Source organism: Camelus dromedarius, chromosome 34 (assembly GCF_036321535.1).
Source record: "Camelus dromedarius isolate mCamDro1 chromosome 34, mCamDro1.pat, whole genome shotgun sequence".
NCBI classification, from domain to species: Eukaryota; Metazoa; Chordata; class Mammalia; order Artiodactyla; family Camelidae; genus Camelus; species Camelus dromedarius.
Window position 1 is genome coordinate 13,641,230 of NC_087469.1, and position 17,877 is coordinate 13,659,106.

Sequence of the window (17,877 nt, forward strand, 5' to 3'; positions counted from 1 at the left end):
GGTGGTAGTGACTAAATACATTTGCGTTGAAACATTTTCCACAAATGGCCTCCTCCCTCCGTGGCCCCATCAGCCCTGGGAGAGGCCCAGGTTAGGGGAAATAGAGGGAAGCCCTTTGATGGTCTTTCAGAGAGCCGTAGACGGGTCAAAACAAACCACCACAATTTTTGAAAAATAAAGTCTGTCATGCTCCCTCCGGAACTGGTACTTATACCAAGGGTACAGGCTGTTGTCTTCAAGGCCAGCACTGAGCTGGGAGCAGAAGATGTATCCAGGATAAGTTAAAATGCCACAAAACTCTCTTACCAAGACTTAGGGGTTTTTTCTTGATTATGTTCCCCTGGTTGCTACAAGTATTCGGTTAATATCCAGAGTTCCAAGAAAGTTGATTTTGAAAGTTTTTGCCAGTTTACTCCTTGCATTTGTGGATGAAAGGCCTTTGGAAGTTCCCTACTCTACCATTTTTCCCGACATCACTCTAGACTCACCCCCTTTAATATCTCATATGTCCCAGTGGAGTGACAAATTATATGGCCCTGCCCAGCACTGGGAAAATAAACCTTGGAATCAGTCTGATCTCAGTGCCAATCCTGGCTTTGCCACTTCCTAGGTGGATGACAGTGGGTAAATCTGTTTAACCTCTTTCTGAACTTCAAATCTCTTATATTAAAGTGGGAATAATAAACACAACTCAAGAGTTGTAGTTACGACTGAAGGGTACCATTTCTGGCACCATAATTTAAGGTATCAAGCTTATAATGCAATGTGGATTTCCCTGTCTTAACCACTGCAATCTGAAGCCTAAAGAAGCATGGTTGGGCAGGTATTGTTAGAAAGTATGTGTGCAGTGGGAGGGGAATTATATGGAACTGTGTGTTTTAAAAAGCAACCCAGCAAAGCAAGTTGTAAACAGTATGTATAGTATGATCCCGTTTCAGAAAGAAAAAGGCATATGTATCCAGACAAAATATCTGGAAGGAGAGACATTAAGTAGTTAAAAACATAGAGGAGATATGGTGTTTTTAATTTCTCATTTTTCCTTACCTACTTATATTTTCTCATTTGCTTCATACACATACATTGCTTTTGAAATCTTAAAAAAAATGCTTATGAAATACAGTGATAAGATCTCGTTTATCCCCCAGAAATTCAGTAAACCTATTTTACTTAAAAAAAAAATAATAAAGTCCTATACAAAAGTAAGTTATAGCAAAACAGCATGTTATAGAAAGGACAGGATGGGCTGGCATTAGAAGTCCTGGGTTCTAGGTCATGCCCAGGTCTGCCCCTTGCTAGCTCTGTGACCTTAGGAAACCTGAGTGACTTCTTGAGCTTCAGTTTCCTAGAAGATGAAAACAATAATGCAGCATTCCTCTTTTCCCCTGTGCTGTGCTGATGGTAAGCCATCGCTAGTAAAGCATATGCCTGAGAGACACAGGCTACAGATGTAAAGGGCTACAAACTAGAGCAGTGATTCTCAAATGTTAATGTACGTTGGAATCACCCAGAAAAGCTGTTAAGACTCAGAGTGCTTGGCCGTCTCTCCCGAGTTCTCAGGAGGTCTGGGGTGGGGCTCAAAGATTTATATTGTAAGTTCCCAGGCAGTGCTTCTGATGCTGACCTGGGGACCACATGTTGGGAACCTCTGAACAAGAGGCAAGGATGCAAACACATTCTTCAGGTTCAAGTTCCAAGTCACCTCTCCCAGTTCCTGTGACTTTCAACAAATCTCTTCATCTGTCTGCACATGAGTTCCTTCACCAAAAGAAAAAACGTATTACAATTCCTGCTAATAAATACCATCTGCCCCTAAGATTTTTATGAGGATTAAAAGATTTAAACTTGTGAAAAGAATGCATAAACTCTACTGAATTATGCAAATAGCATTAATTATATAAGTTAGGCAACTAACGTAGCTAGAATTTAAATTATCTTTATTTTAAGAAATACATCTCAGACACAGAGATGTCTGTCAGTTTAGATTCCCAACAGTAGAGAGCCACACTTCTGGAAAGCATGTTTGAAACTTGAATCCTTTGCCACTGTGGATGGAAATAATGGTTCCTTGGTTAAGTACCGTGACGTGAACATGTAAGTAATAAGAATAATAAATACAAGAGTTACAATTTGTTGAATACTTACTATTTACCAGGTACTGTAGTAATTTAAACCTCACAATCCTATGAAGTAACTGCTGTAATAATTCCCAATTTGTAGCTGAAAAAAGCTTAGGCTTCAAATGGCCAAATCATTTGCTCCAGGGTCACACAGCAAAGATCAGAAGCAGGGTTTCTAGCACTCACTTCGGCAGCACACGTACTGAAACTGGAAGGACACAGGGAAGATTAGCGTGGCCCCCGTGCAAGGATGACATGCATGTTCGTGAAGTGTTCCATATTTTTGGGGAGTTCGAGATTTGCAGATACTAACTAATATATATAGAATAGATAAACAGTAAGTTCCTGCTGTGTGGCACAGGGAATTATATTCAGTATCTTGTGGTAGCTTGTGGTGAAGAAGAATATTAAAGTGAATATGTGTGTGTTCATGTATGGCTGGAGCTTTCTGCTGTGCACCAGACATTGACACAACACCGCAAACTGACTATACTTCAATAAAATGTATCTACAAAAAAAAAAAAAAAAAGAAGTAGGGTTTCTAAATAATGTGCTTACACTGCTATTTGTTGATTTGTCTAATTTAGACATTATTCATTGATTCAGGGCCTGGAATAGTAGCTAACTCATAATAGCTGTTCCATCACTGTTTGCTCGGGGAATTACTGGCAATTCGATCTGATTGGGATTGAGTTCTCTTACATTCCCCCCACGCCGAGGTCTCCTCTCCTACCCTCCCAGTACGAGTACATCACAGTTTTCATTTCTCCACACTTAGTGTTTACTGTACTAAGATGACATTTCCTGACTTGCTCCATTTTATTCTTCCCCAGAGTAAATATTGTCCCCGTAGTTTTCTATGTGCCTCTTCTTAATATTTCCACACCCTCCCATGTCAGGGGTAGAATGTGAGATGAGAAGAGGAAGTCAAGGACAGGCAGACTTCTTGGGATCCCAACCCAAAGGGCACAGAGCATCTGGCTCCCCCACTTACATCATTCTCTTTTGATCTGTGTGTGTCGTAGTCTATTTCTAGTTCCACCTACTTCTGACCTGACCTAACCTGAATTTTCTTGAGCTCCTCTGAGCACAAGAGGAGCAACAGAGCTCATCTTTTTTTCTTAGTTCCCTCATTTTACTCAAAATAAACTACATTCCAAGCCTAATTTGACCAACTTTTTAAGCTACAAAATTATTCTGATTCCCCAACTTTTCAAGCTACAAAACTCTCAGCTGCTATAATCTGATCTTTCTTTAGTAGAATAATGCCTTCAGTGTAGAGTCAGAGATGCTGGCTTTTCAGCAACCACAGGACTTAAGCCCAATTACCAATTTGTTGGATTCAATTTTATATGCAAAGCAAACCTAGTTATTGGCATAAATAACACAAAGTGCTATTCCTATTTCTTTTCATCTTTTATTTTCAACACGTACGCCCACAAGAAAACTGTATACAGTTCTTCACAAATACATAACTGTGATGGCATGCGTGTTTTTGTCCGTGTGTATAATTCCTTGTTCTTTATTCTTTTCCTCCTTTTTGGCTACCTCAGGCCCATGCTACAGACGGGCCACATGCAGGCACCTAAAACACAGTTTCTTCATGGTCTTCTTTTACATCTGTGTGCGTCAAAATTCAGTTAGTCCATTAGTCCATTCATACTGATACGCGTGGCCTGTCAGGGTGCAGACTGCGTTCCCGTTTGGGATGGTTTCTCAGCCAGCGCCCCGTGGTGCTCTCGCCCCAACCACTGCCCTCTGATTTAGCTGGTAACTAACCTCCCCAAAGCAGGAAGATACCTGCTGAGTTACATCACAGAGCTTCAAGTCCAGGGAGAAACTAAGGTCAGTTTCCAGATGCCTAGTGACAATTCACATTTCTATAGCGACTGAGCATTTGGAAAAATATTTCCATGTGCATTATCCCGTTTTGTGCTTACAAGACAACTTAGGAGTTGATATTTTTGCTTCTCATTCCGTAGATAAGGACATGACTTGTCTTTCAGTAAATGGTGTAACCACACCACGCTGGACTGCCCGGATCTGGGATAATGTCAGCTTCACATGATAGTGTGCTGGTGGATATTTTGGAATTGGCTATAGGATACGGGAGATTAAATTTCTGAAGCAAAATTCATGTCCACAGCCAAGAAATAAAACAGAGATTTTTATCTCTAAATATATGAAGAAGTTGTAGGCAGTAAAAACTCCAGAGTTTGCCTGTTTCCTCTAACCATGGTGGTCTCTGAAACAGCGCCCACCTGGTCTGACTTCTAACAAACAAGCAGTGGTGAGATGAGCAGAACACAGGAAGCAGTTCAGTGTGGGGTGATGTCGTACCGGCCTTATCACAGGCCTCCCACCTGGAAGAGAATGGCTGCAGGAAGTCACCCTGCAGCGACAGATTTCATTCCCAGGGAGTCAAGCAGGCAGCCAGGGCTCCAGCTCCCCGTCTTCCAGGGACCAGGGAAGTCAGTCTTGAGATTGCTCTAACGTTTCTCAATTCTCAGCTTCACACTCCACTGTACTACTTTCATCAGAAAGTCATCATTTGTGAATCTCTGCTCTATCATTACCCCTAAAATGCTGATGAACTTCATATCAGAGAAGATGATCATCTCTGAGGACGGCTTGTCCCAGCTGTACTTCTTGCTTGCATTTGTCATTGCTGAGGGTTGCATGCGGACCCATGAAATACTAAACATCATGCAGCCTCCAGGAAAGTTTACATTCGTGCAAGAATGAGAGTTAAAGACCAAACAGTGCTCAATATTAGTGTGAAAAGAGTTTTGACCTTGCAGACCCACTAAAAGGGCTTCAGGGACTCTCAGGGATTCCTGGACCACATTTTGAGAACCCCCGCTTAACGTCCGACAGACTAAGAAAAAGTTTTAAGTTGGATGGTGCTAACTGTTGGTGAAGATGTGGGAGTATGGGAACCTTTGTGCATCACAGCCATTCTGGAAGCAACACGATACCACGTAAGACAAGTTAAATATATGCTGCCCTGTGATCCAGAAATTCTAGTCCTTGATTTACACCCCAATCGGATTCTTTTGTAGGGCCCTAAGGGGAAATGTGCATTCTTTGTGGTCAAGGACTACAGGCAAAATGAATGCTTATCAACAGGCAAGCAAGTAGATAAAATGAAATATTTTGCAGCAATAGAAACGTGATCTGTGTACAGGGCAACATGGATGAACTTTCGAAGCACAATGCTAAGTTAAAAAAAAAAAAGGTAAAAAGCAATAAGACATAAGACATACTTAGGTATATTAAAATTATAATGCACAGACTTACGGGCAAAGTGCAGCATGTCATAGCAGGCAAATTCTCCTGCAACAGCAAATAGAAAAGGCTGTATTTGTTACAAAAACGATGTTCTGTAGCTGTCAGGAATTTGTGGAAGAAATGGAGACAAAATGAATTAAAATTCCACAGAAGAGAGAACCATTTGAGGGGTAAGAAGACAATCTCCAGGAATTTTTCCCCTGGAGGAATTTTTTGCTTCTGGTCGCCAACTCACTGTTGGTCTCGGTCCAGGTGGAGGGCCTCTGTTAGGGAAAAATAAACCATCGAAGCTCTCAGTGGTTGTTACAAGGGTGGAGTGACAACTGGAAATTTGACAGACTTCAAATGCATGCCCAGTCTTCCCTACAGGACAGTTACTGAGTGCTGGGGCTGTGTGGACTAGACTAAAACTTCCAAAATGTAAAGTGAAATCTCCTACACTGTGTGGTAATTAGGAAATGAATACACTACAAAGGGAGGGGTCCTGCATTAAAGTCACTGACAGACTCAATGAACCAGTCTCCCCTTCAAAGCGTTTGCCAGATTGAGAAGCTAAATGCAGCGAAAGGCTAATGTGCTAAACTGAAATCCTCTGAAGAGGATAATAGAACCTCTCACAGGCTTTCAGAGCTTAAGAGGCAAAGACCCAACAGACTCAGTCAAAATCCTGGCAGGATCAGGCTCTAGGAATAGGAAAAACTAAATGTAGATTGACTCTTACTAAAACTCCAGCGCAGACCTAACTCAGCTCAGACCCTGACTGCATTCAGTGGTCACTCCTCATCCTATGCACCTAAGAAAAGAAAGAAAAACCATCTTTGCTGAAAGACAGCATTCTCTAGAGCATCTCTGGTTCTTATGGTCCTTTATCTACAGTGTTCAGCAATGCAAAATTACAAACAGTGATTTTTGCAAAAAGTAAACCGGAGAAGCAGATATCCACAGATCACCCCAGCTCTGGAGTTAGCAGGAAGGATTTTAAAATAACTGATTAATATGCTCAAGAAAATAGAAGATGGATGAGTTAGATGAAAGTATGTAGATTTCTCACCAGAAAACGAGGATCTCTAAAAAAGAATAAAGTAGAATTTTCTGGAGTGATGACGTCCTAACCTTGATGAGGTGTGGATTATGCAGGTGTGTGCATTTGTCAAAATCTGTGTATGCACACTTAAGCTCCGTGCATTTCACTGTACATAAATTTTGCCTGAAAAGAAACAAACTTTTAAGCAGATATTGAAGTATAGTTAGTGATCTGCATCTTGAAGTATTTGGGGAGAAATACATCGATATTTACAACCGACTTTGAAGTGTATCCAGGAAAAAGTTTAATGGTTTATGGGTGGATAGATAAATAGATATGTAACAAAGCAAACCAAGTAGAATGCTAGTGACGGAATTAACTTTCATAGATATTCAATGGAAAAGTCTTTCAACTTTGCTGTATTTTTAAGTTTTTTCATATTACAGTAATATAACATAATGAGAGAATATTATGAATAATGGTATGCAAATAAATTTGACAGTTTGGGTGGAAAATGGACAATTTCCTCAAAAATTTAACTTATCTGATGTAGTAGTTTAAAATATTACACAAATTCTTTGGCACTTCCTTCAAAATGTGGAGCCCAATTCCTCTCTTTGAATATAGGCTGGATTTTGTGACTTAGTTCTATTTTTTTTTTAATTGAAGTATAGTCGATTTACAATGTTGCCTTAATTTCTGGTGTACAGCATGGTGATTCAGTTATACATACACATACATTCTTTTTCATTATAGACCATTACAAGGTATTGAATATAGTCCTCTGTGCTGTACAATATGACATTGTTGTTTATTTATTTTATGTATATTGGTTAGTATCTACAAATCCAAACCCCCGGTTTATCCCTCATCACCCTCTTCCCCCTGGTAACCATAAGTTTGTTTTCTATGTCTGTGACTCTGTCTCTGTTTTGTAGTTAAGTTCCTTTGTGTCCTTTTTTTTTTTTTTAAGATTCCACGTATAAGTAACATCATATGATATTATTCTTTCTCTTTCTGGCTTACTTCACTTAAAATGACAATCTCCAGGTCCATCTGTGTTGCTGCAAATTTCATTCTTTTTATGGCTAAGTAGTATTCCACTGTATATCTAAAAAATTAGAAGTTATAAAAATCAAGCTAGCAAACTGTTAAATAAAATACGTCCTATCTGCCTACCTTCAAACACACACACACACACACACACACACACACACACCATCATAATAATCAGGAATGCTAAGTTAAATTTAGAATCCTTAGACTGTCCAGGTCCCTTCTTGCCAACCCAGCTAAGTCCCACAGTGCAAGAAGACTCACAATTGCATGTGTGAACACCCAGGACGTCTTAATTCTATCCAGACCCCCTAATAAGAGCCATTCATTAGGCCAAAGGGTGCACACCAGCAGCATGCTCTGCCTGCTGATGGGAGGATGCACCTGGACAACGGCCTGCACAAGCCCTAGAAGCAGGCTGAGGCCATCTAGGCATCCCAGGTGCTAGAGGAGGGCTGACACAGGTGCATGAGCCCCAAATGCACACATCCCTTTGGCCCCATGGACTCCTTGCCTTGCGGAAAGGCCGCAGCCGAAGGGGACCAGCGTGAAAGACAAGGTCAGGGCCTCTCTTCCAAATCTAAGGGCAGAACTAGGGACAAGAGTGCCCTACGTCCCAGTGTTCACTTTTCCATCCACTCAACCCTACCAAATTAAAGTAAGCGGTGACATTTACCCTACACTTTACAAGCATCTTCCCACAGGGTGCTTTTCAATCCTCACAATTTTATACGATCACTATCATACCATTTGATAGATGAGAATACTGAGCCAAAAGTGACTCCCTGCCATCACACAGTGAAAAAAACGAGTAATGTTAGGTCTCCAGTGGAAGACTTGCCTCCAAATTTCAAAAGTCGTGTTCTTTCCACTACTCAACACTGCCACACATCCCGCAGCTTTCTAGAGAACTGATGGGGGCTAAAAAAGAAAAGTGTAAACACACAGAGATTGTAAATACGTGGCTGAAACACTTTAGGAAAAGACCAGAAGCGGGGAAGGGAAATAACACCAAATACGGATCAGTTTCTGGGAAAAAAGCTGGACCCAAGGCAAAAATCATCACTGGGACAAAGAACGCTATGTGGGAGCAGCAGCTCTAGCTGAGCTTTGGGGGCTCCATTCCCACTCCAAACCACAAAATGAGGGCCTTCAACACATTGAAGCAATCTCCACCCCAATTCCACACCAATTACACGGGGGGCCTGCTCCACAGCCCTCCCCCTCTCCACCACCCCACCAAAAATACTTTATTAATGAGAGGGCAGCATAAAGCCACGGGACTGTATCTGCTCAGGGGCAATCCAGACAGCAGCCTGGCACCAGCCCCAGCTGACACCTGACCCTCCTCCAGCGAGGACCCACTAGGCTATGCCACCCTCTAATTACCAAGTGCCTGGCTCAGGGCCTGGCCAGTTATTTAAAGAACTAGCGCCCGCCCCTTGCACAGATATCTGTGAGGCCGGGGCTGCAGGCACTGTCTGCTGAGAGCCAGCTGCCTGAAGCGGCTGTCTCCTCACTCCTCTATCCCAGGACCCCTCCCACCGCCTCTGTGCCCCAGGCTCCCGGGCATCATGTCTCTCGCACACACAGCTGCAGAGTACATGCTCTCGGATGCCCTGCTGCCCGACCGCAGGGGCCCGCGTCTCAAAGGACTGCGCCTGGAACTTCCCCTGGACCGCATGGTCAAGTTCGTAGCCGTGGGCTTCCCCTTGTTACTGATGTCGCTGGCATTTGCCCAGGAGTTCTCCTCCGGTAAGTGGCTTCTAGACCCAGTGTGCAAGAGAGACTCTGCTTGGTTTCGTTGTTTGTGTGAGCTCTGAAGTGGGACAGCTCCCTCCCTGTCTAGATTGCATAGCTTGGGCCAGGCATCACCCAAAAGGCAGACCAGGCATGAGTTTGGGGCACCAGGAAAGCAGAGGTGCCAAAAAACTTTGAAAGTCATTTCCAAAATTTTGCCATTAAAAATATTTAGTTTAACTTGAGGATTCACATATTTTATGTCACTGCAATCATTAAACTTTTATTTTGAATTTCATGTGGAGGAAAGAGATTGGGATCCTGTAATCTTCTCAGGACCTGGGACCTCTAAAGGTCTTACTTAGCCATGCGTTAGACAAGTCTCATCTTCCCAGAACCTTCTTCCCACTCCCCAACTTCAGGATTACCCACTTAAGAACATATGTTAAGTGTCTGATAGAACCTGGCACATCATAGGTGCTGAATAAATCTACTCCTTCCTCTCCATGAACCCCAGCCACATATACAAACATTAACAAACACATACGTATCGTGCTCTGGGTGCTAGATTAACTCAGCAAATCTGCCGTCTCTATTAAAAAGAATTTGGACCCCCCGAGAATTGGAATTTCTGGCTTTCTGTTCTGGCTGTGTGATGAGCTTACTACCTAGCCCAAGGAGGTGTGTCAGCCTCCCACTGCCTCTTCCTTCACCCACAGGTGGGGAGAAGTCTTGGTTCCCGCTTCTGCCTCTTTCTAGAGAGCGATGGGAAAATCAAAAGCAGAGACCCTTCCTCCAAACCCACTCTCCTTCCAGCCCCACTTGCCCCGCCCCCTTTCTTGTTCTTGATTTGGGCTCAGAAGTCCAGGAAATTTATCCTCTAAATGTTAGAACCTTAAAGAGGTCAGCTTTCTCAGGAAGGAGACATCACCACCAAACTGCAAGCCCTCTGGTGCCAAACTGCAGGAAGGCGAGGAGCCCCTGCTGCCTGCAGGTCTGGGAGTCCAGGGGGAGCTCGGAGACAAAAGACCTGCCCCCAGACATCGAAGGCGAGTTAGTGCGCTGGCAGGCCTGGGCCAGCAGGCCTACGGTGATGGTGAAATGGCAGTGCCAAACCCAGAAAGCTGGGATCCGGGAAGAAGAAAGCACCCGCCAGATACAGAAAGTGGCCGAGTGGCGGAGGTGACCCCGGAAAGCTCTTAGCTGACTGTCCCCTGGATTCCCACTCCCCAGCCCCAACTCAGGGCTGCCTCAATGCTCGTTCCTGTTCCAGGGTCTCCCATCAGCTGCTTCTGTCCCAGCAACTTCAGCATCCGGCAGGCTGCCTACGTGGACAGTTCCTGCTGGGACTCGCTGGTTCACCATGAGCAGGAGGAGTCTGGCCAGTACAAGACCAAATCCCTCTGGCCTCACAAGGTAAAGTGAGCTGCGCTCCATCAGGCTGGCTTCACGGCTGAGTGGAGGGGACGGAACTGCACCGCTAGGCTCTCTCCTGCCTCTCCACCACCTGCCCCTGCCCTTTCATGTTGGCCATGGACTTTCACGTTTCAGACATTCTTCAAATATCTGGTGATATTCAATGGCCCACTTTTGTCTGATTGGAAGTTTTGTGCCTGGGGTGAGGCTGTCCATTTAAGGTGATCCCTTTGGGCCATTTCACTGTGGAAACCTCAGGTATCAGTATCTGAAATCCTTTCTCTGAAGCTGGTCAGTTTTCCCAAGAAGAATCATTCAATCTCTAATTTGTGCAGAGAGGGCAGGGGACAGCTGGTATCCAGTTCAGCTGCCAACCCTCTGGGAACTCAGCTGCAGGTCTCAGCAGTCAATATTCATACAACTCATCCCCATTCTCAGTATGGTCCCCCTGCTCTCAATGGATCTCTCTGGTTGGATATTTCCAAAGAATAAACCACGAGCCTTCTGCTAGGGGAGGAAGACGGTGGTTGACTTCTTGTAGAAAAACGTGTTACAGCTCAGTGTTATAGTTTAGTGTTACAGTTCAGTGTTACAGCTCAGTTGTGACAGCAACTTGGATCTGGGCGAGAGACCAAGCAGCACTCTGAGAGTTGGAGAACTCAGGTTTATTACGCCAGTGAGCCCAGAGGAGTTAACATTTTAAGCTCTGGATTCCGTCTGTAGGCTTACATAGGCTTTTATAGGCTGCCAGTTTACACTTTGTAACATCATATGCAAATAAGGTATAACAAAAGTTGACTAATTAGGAACAAGTTTTGTAGAAATGGACCAATGAGGAGGGAGAGAAATGACCAATCAGGATTGAGCCCCATGCAAATAAAGTACTACAAATGGACCAATCAGGAATGAAAGAAAGAACCAATCAGGAGTGAAGGAAATGACCAATCAGGAGTTAGCTCAGGGAACCAATAGAATTTTAGGGGTAAGTTCCACTTTCCTAGAATTAAGCCATTTCAGAGGCAAAAAGTGAGAGAGAGCCCCTGGGCCAGGGAACCGGATGGTGCTGGCAGAAGAGTAATGGCCCTGCCCGGGTGTCCTGCCGGTCTTTTTTATGGGACTTCCCACCTCAGACTGAGTGTATTATCCTTCAGAAAGGATCTGTGGGTTTGTTTTGTCAAGATTCCTGTTTCCATCCCCATCTGCACCCCTACTTTCAGACACACCTGGTATCTCCAGTTCCTGAGTCTTTCTGATTCCATGGTGAAAAGCAGCTTGGCTGCACCCACATCAACTCCCCATCCTCTCCACAGCCTGGTATCTTCTATCACGCAACTGCTTCCCAGTTTTCAACACTCTGTTGCTCTTGTCTCCTCTCCCATTTTCTTTGTCCCTGTAGGATTATGTCTTTTTTGTCCCTGAATCGTCATTCTAGTGGGGTTTCATGAGGGAGCAGAAGTAACATGTATGCGCAATTCACAATCTTAATCAGAAGTCACTCATACTATTTTCTAGTTACGACAATTGACAGGGCCTCAACGTGCCACAGTTCTAGGACCCAGACAACACCAGAGACTTAATGGAAAGAGGTGTCTGTCCGTGTAAGTGTTCAAGAAGGATCTAGATGGCAGCAAGTTCAAGGCACTGCAGAGGGGATTCCTGTGTCAGAAAAGAGTCAAATTGTCTGATCATCAGGGTCACCTGTGAGCTCTTTAAGCCCAGCTCTGGCTCCACTCCAAACCTACTGAAACAGAAGGTCTAGGGTGAAGAGTTCATTTTCAAGAAATGTCATTTCTTAGACAGGAGTGGAAGGGTTCTGATTTTCTCTCATGGCCTAGAATACCTTCCCTAACCTGTCACTCTTGTTTGGTTCAGATATGCGCGCGCACACACACACACACACAGACAACCTTTCTCTGCCTAGATGCACCAAATATCCACCCTCTCTCTGTTTCTTCAAACTCCCCTCTAAAATAAAAGGCATCTCTGGTTCAGGAGAAGCTATAGTCGAGTATTTGTTAAGGGAATAAGACCTCAAGTCAGACTGCCTGGTTCCAGCCCTGTCCCCTCGCCTCCTAGCTGTGTAACCCTGCACGGGTTACTTCACATTTTCATGCTTCAGTTTCTTTGTCTGTAAAATAGAGATACCAAAAGTACCCACCTGATGGCCCCCTTGTGAAGACGGAATAAATGCACGTTGAGCGCCCAGCACAAATGTAGCTTAAATAAGCCTCTATAAGTAGAGTTTTTACTATGAGCAAAATAGTGGGCCCACCCTGTTAGGTGTGCTCAGTGTGACAAGGAAAAGTCCCTTATCTCAGGTAGCAAATTATATAGTTGAGGATCCTAGACTTCTGCTTACCTCGGTGTCAGGTTATACACGTACAGATCAGCAACAGCCCCAAAGGAGTCCAAGACAGTGCCTGGTGATGTAGTTTGGCCTTACCAAGAATCCAGAGATGAGAAAAGACCACTGCACACGGGAGGAGGCACGGAAGGCCACGTGGAGGAAATGGGACCAGACTCCTCTCAGCAGTGTGGGGGCTCCTGGCAGGACTTTGAATGCTAATGGGTTCTGGAGCAGTCCCGGAAAGAAAAGTGGAAGGTTGAGGATGAAGATGCTCCCCACGAAGATGCCATGACTACTGTTGGCCATGATTTCCAGTTAGCTCCCCAGCCTAACCTGCATTGGGAAGGGGAAGCTAGCGCTCTCTCCCTCTCTCTCCCTCTCCCTCTCCCCCTCCCTCCCTCCCTCTCTCTATCTCTCTCTCCCTCTCTGTCTCTTTCTCTCTCCCCCACCCCCACTCTCTCTCTCTCTCCTTGCCACCTCTATCTCTCCACCTCTGCCTCCCCCTTCAAGGCAGAAACCCGGGAACAAGAGCCCCTTACTCAGCACTCTCTCCACAAGGTGTCAGCCCCCTGGCCCCGTCCTCAGCTCCCTCTCGCCCTGCAGGCCCTCCCCTACTCCCTGCTGGCCCTGGCCATGGCCATGTACCTGCCGGTCCTGCTGTGGCAGTATGCGGCTGTGCCTGCCCTCAGCTCGGACCTGCTGGTCATCATCAGCGAACTGGACAAGTCCTACAATCGCTCCATCCGCCTGGTGCAGCACATGCTGAAGATCCAGCAGAAGAGCTCGGACCCCCACGTGCTCTGGGATGAGCTGGAGAAGTGAGTTGTCTCTTGCACTCCTTTCTGAAAGACTCAGTTGGACATCAAAGTGATATCTCTGCAGAGTAATCTTTAAACTCTCCTCTGTACCACCCGTCTCAAGAATTCAAAGTGCTTAACACCTCATCTCATTAACCTTCCATCATTTCTGTACAGGGAGAGGATAAGGACTCTGCCTCCAGTTGACAGGGAACCCACTCCGTCAGACAGGGGTTAATCTCTGAACGGCCACTTTTTCAGACCCTCATCTAGCTCTCCCCAAGCCTACAGAAAACATTTCCAAAGTCTCCCAAATATGTTTCCCAGGCCTTCCATACACTGTCATCAACTACTTGTTCAAACTTCTCTCTAACTAGCAAGGGACGGACACCTTCCCCTCCACCTCGGCAGCCGCCTTCTTTCCTCCTGAGCAAGTGGTTCATTCATTTAAGGATTGAGCTGTCATTTCCCAGCACCCGGCACTGCTCTGGGTGCTTCGGATATGTGTCTGTGTCTGTGTGTCTTTGTGTGTCTGTGTGTGTCTGTGTGTGTGTGTGTCTGTGTCTGTGTGTCTGTGTGTGTGTGTGTCTGTGTGTGTCTGTGTCTGTGTCTGTGTGTGTCTGTGACTGTGTGTGTCTGTGACTGTGTGTGTGTATGTCTGTGTCTGTGTGTCTGTGTGTGTGTGTCTGTCTGTATGTCTGTTGGGGGTGGGGGCACTTATATTCCATTGAGGGAATACAGACAATGAATAAGCAGGACACATCAGTGAATTACACGGTAGAAGGAAAGCGGCAGGAAGAAAAGAAAGGCAGGAAGGGGCTCGGGGGAGCTGGGAGGTGGCGGTGGGGTGCAGTTCTAAATAGGGGGGCCAGGCCAGGCCCCTCAGAGCACAGCTGAGCTAAGATGTGAATCCATATTCTGCCGCAAGTTTGTGCACATCTCTGTCCTCTGGAAACAGCTCTCTTCTTTCTGTCCTTCTGAAGCCTGCCTACATTTTGAAGGCCAACCGGAGACAACACTCTCCGCAGAGGTTTCTGAGCACCCCGGCCCACACTGTCACGTGTCTCTCCTAACCTTCACAACTACCATGGTTTGTAGCCATCATTTTAGCAACAAATCAAGCACTGCTTTTACTTGACATCTGCATGTCTCATCTGCCCCTTTCCCACAAGCCAGGCTGTAAGCTTCTCCAGAGCAGAGACTGGCTTCCGTGTACCTGAACACCACGGCTCTCAACAAATACCTGTTAGCACCATTTGGTTTCATAAAATGAATGAACTGGCCGAAAAATCATACACAAAGAAAACAGACCGAGAACCAGAATGTGGTTACTTACACTCCCAGTCCAGCGCTAATTTTAAAAGCCTCAACGCTTCCTAAGTATCCTGCTTCAGCCTGGAGATTCAGTCTGCCTTGCTGGGCAGACCTCCAGTGTGACCACTCATTGATCATTCACTGGGTTTACTGCACTGCACTCGTTTCTTGGAGAATGAAGGTGCACGCGCACACCTCTTTTGGGGGAGAGGCGTGGTTATGCGCAAAGAAGGCAGACAGTCATGTGAGCCAAGGATGCCGTGTTGGATGCACAGACTCTGCTACCTCCTCACATAGCTCTCTCAGGATGTGGTTCTAAATGGTCCCTCCTAATCTTGCCTCCTTTCTTCCTCTGCCCAGGGCTCGGAAAGAACGATACTTTGAATTCCCCTTGCTAGAGCGGTACCTGGCCTGTAAGCAGCGCTCACATTCACTAGTGGCTACCTACCTCCTGAGGAACTCTCTCTTGCTCCTCTTCACCTCAGCCACCTACCTGTACCTTGGCCACTTCCACCTGGATGTCTTCTTCCAAGAGGAATTCAGCTGTTCCATCAAGACAGGGCTGCTAAGCGATGAGACCCACATCCCCGACCTGATCACATGCAGGCTGACCTCCTTGTCTGTCTTCCAGATTGTGAGTCTCTCCAGCGTAGCAGTGTACACCCTGTTGGTTCCAGTGATAATATACAACCTCACACGGCTCTGTCGGTGGGACAAGCGGCTCCTGTCCATCTATGAGATGCTCCCCGCTTTTGATCTCCTCAGCAGAAAGATGCTAGGATGTCCCATCAATGACCTCAATGTGATCCTTCTTTTCCTCCGAGCCAACATCTCTGAGCTCATCTCTTTTAGCTGGTTGAGTGTCTTAAGTGCACTGAAGGACACAGACACCCAGAAGCACAACATTGACACAGTGGTTGATTTCATGACTTTATTGGCTGGCTTAGAACCCTCCAGACCTAAACAGCTCACCCACGAGATGTGTGATGAAAACCCATAGTTAAGAAACCATGAAGCAAAAAATTTTATGGAAAGTAAAAATCTCTCCCCTTTTCCACAAGCCTCACACACTAATATACAGAAACACCCACTGTAGGATTGCTAAGCTTGGATTTAGCTGAATCATACATCCTGTATTATGTTATCCCAAAGGTGAGAAGACATAATCGACATATGGAAACAAACCTGAAAGTTGGGGCTGATGCGTCAAAAAACTAAAATCTAGGTCTAGAGCATAATATGAAGACAAGGGAAAAAAACTAAAACTAAAGTTAAAGCCTAGACATTGCACAGAGGAGGAAGTTTCTACAGGCTCTTTACAGAGGCAGGGTCTTCTCACTGTATTTACTCTGTGGCCTTCCTAGGATACACAGGTTACCCCAGAGAGCAAGCTGGGTAACGTGGTAAGAGAATAAAGGTATAAAATCCCTGATAACCCTTTGGTGTGGCCTCAAATCCTAGGAATTTGCCCAGCTTGTTTTGTGGAAGTCACCAACCTTGCGCAGGGACTCTGTGGCCTGCCAAGTGGGCCAGGAGCTACTGATGGCAAGAGCTTGTAATCTGCTCTTGGGGCCTAAGGACAGCATAGAACAAGGCCAGGGCCGTTCGTCAGCTGTGAGTGGAGCCTTGAGGTGTTCGGATATGCTTTTTCATCATCTAAACTAGGGACTCACTTCCCCAAGGGCTGGGATTATGGGCTGCAGACTCCTTCACAATTCTTAATGGGTCCAGAGGTGCTTTCTTTGAAAAAATACATTGAGGGAGGGGGGTTGGGGGAAGGTAGGTAATTTTATTTATTTATTTTTTAAATGGCGGTACTAGGGATTGAACCCAGGACCACATGCACGCTAAGCATGTGCTCTACCACTGAGCTGTACCCTCCCCACCCCCCATGCCTTTAACAGCCCAGGGGATGCTCTACCTCCACTTACAGCCAATCAGCAGTAGTGACTACTCAGACCTAAACAGGAGTCAGGAAATGCTGCTGTCTCCAGCTCTCCCTTCTCTGATTCGTTGCCCCATCTTAGCTTCTAACTCCCATTCCTATGCCCTGATTTAATGGAACCCTGATCTGACTGCAGAGGCCACGCTTAGCCCCCAGTGCTGTGCTGTCTCTTGTTTGCTATTTCTTTCTGGGGCTGCACGTTACGTATTTCTTCAGGGAATTTCTGCCTAGGTCATTTAGACCCTTCTTCATATAGGTGAGTAGAAAAGTTATGTTGCCTCTAACAAATTCAGATAAGTTTACCTAAAACAAGCAAAGGGGGTGATATACAGACATTCATCAATGCTTACTGTTGTCACTGGGTTAAAGCCTAACTTCAGTTGGCACACAAGACCCTTCACAATCCAAATCCTGCCTGCTCCTTCGGCCTCTCCTCTCACCTCCCTCCATAGTCACCTTTCACTCTAATCCACAACTCACAGTTCTTGTGTTTCTCATGATGCTGGGCCTGTGACGATGCTGTCCCCACTGCCCACGGTGCCCTCCTCTGTTCTTCGCTGGGCCGCTCAGCCCCTCTCCGCCTCGAGATTCTGCTAACTCTCGAAATCTTTCCCCACTAGCTCTCCTCCAAAGTCTGCTTCAAGAAGCTTTCCGAATCTCCCTCCTTTCCTAACTGGGTGTTTTCATATCATCCAATACCTACCTCTGAGATAAAACTTATTACACTGTAGTAATATAGCTTTATAGTATTTGTCTTTCCCTCTTAAATAAGTTTCCTAAAGGTTGTGTCATCATTCTTACCAAATAAATATTCTTCTGAATACATAATT

The 17,877-nt window shown here is 45.4% G+C and overlaps 1 protein-coding gene and 1 non-coding gene across 2 annotated transcripts; both read left to right on the plus strand.

Annotated features, from left to right (window-relative positions):
• The first annotated feature begins 2,295 nt into the window (after nt 1–2,295).
• On the plus strand, nt 2,296–2,402 carry LOC116150266 (U6 spliceosomal RNA). Its single transcript, XR_004133982.1, has one exon. It is a non-coding gene; the product is annotated as a U6 spliceosomal RNA (small nuclear RNA).
• Nucleotides 2,403–8,994: 6,592 nt separating this feature from the next.
• PANX3 (pannexin 3) lies at nt 8,995–16,102 on the plus strand. The gene is made up of 4 exons (XM_010986513.3): nt 8,995–9,243; nt 10,502–10,644; nt 13,595–13,809; nt 15,463–16,102. The coding sequence occupies exons 1-4, from the start codon at nt 9,063–9,065 to the stop codon at nt 16,100–16,102; spliced, it is 1,179 nt and encodes a 392-aa protein (XP_010984815.3). The 5' UTR covers nt 8,995–9,062.
• Nucleotides 16,103–17,877: the final 1,775 nt, after the last annotated feature.

Coding starts and splice junctions, on each gene's coding strand:
- PANX3 (XM_010986513.3), top strand. CDS start 9,063: ATGTCTCTCGCACACACAGCTGCAGAGTACATGCTCTCGGATGCCCTG. Junction 9,244..10,501: donor TGCCCAGGAGTTCTCCTCCG/GTAAGTGGCTTC, acceptor TTCCTGTTCCAG/GGTCTCCCATCAGCTGCTTC. Junction 10,645..13,594: donor AATCCCTCTGGCCTCACAAG/GTAAAGTGAGCT, acceptor CTCGCCCTGCAG/GCCCTCCCCTACTCCCTGCT.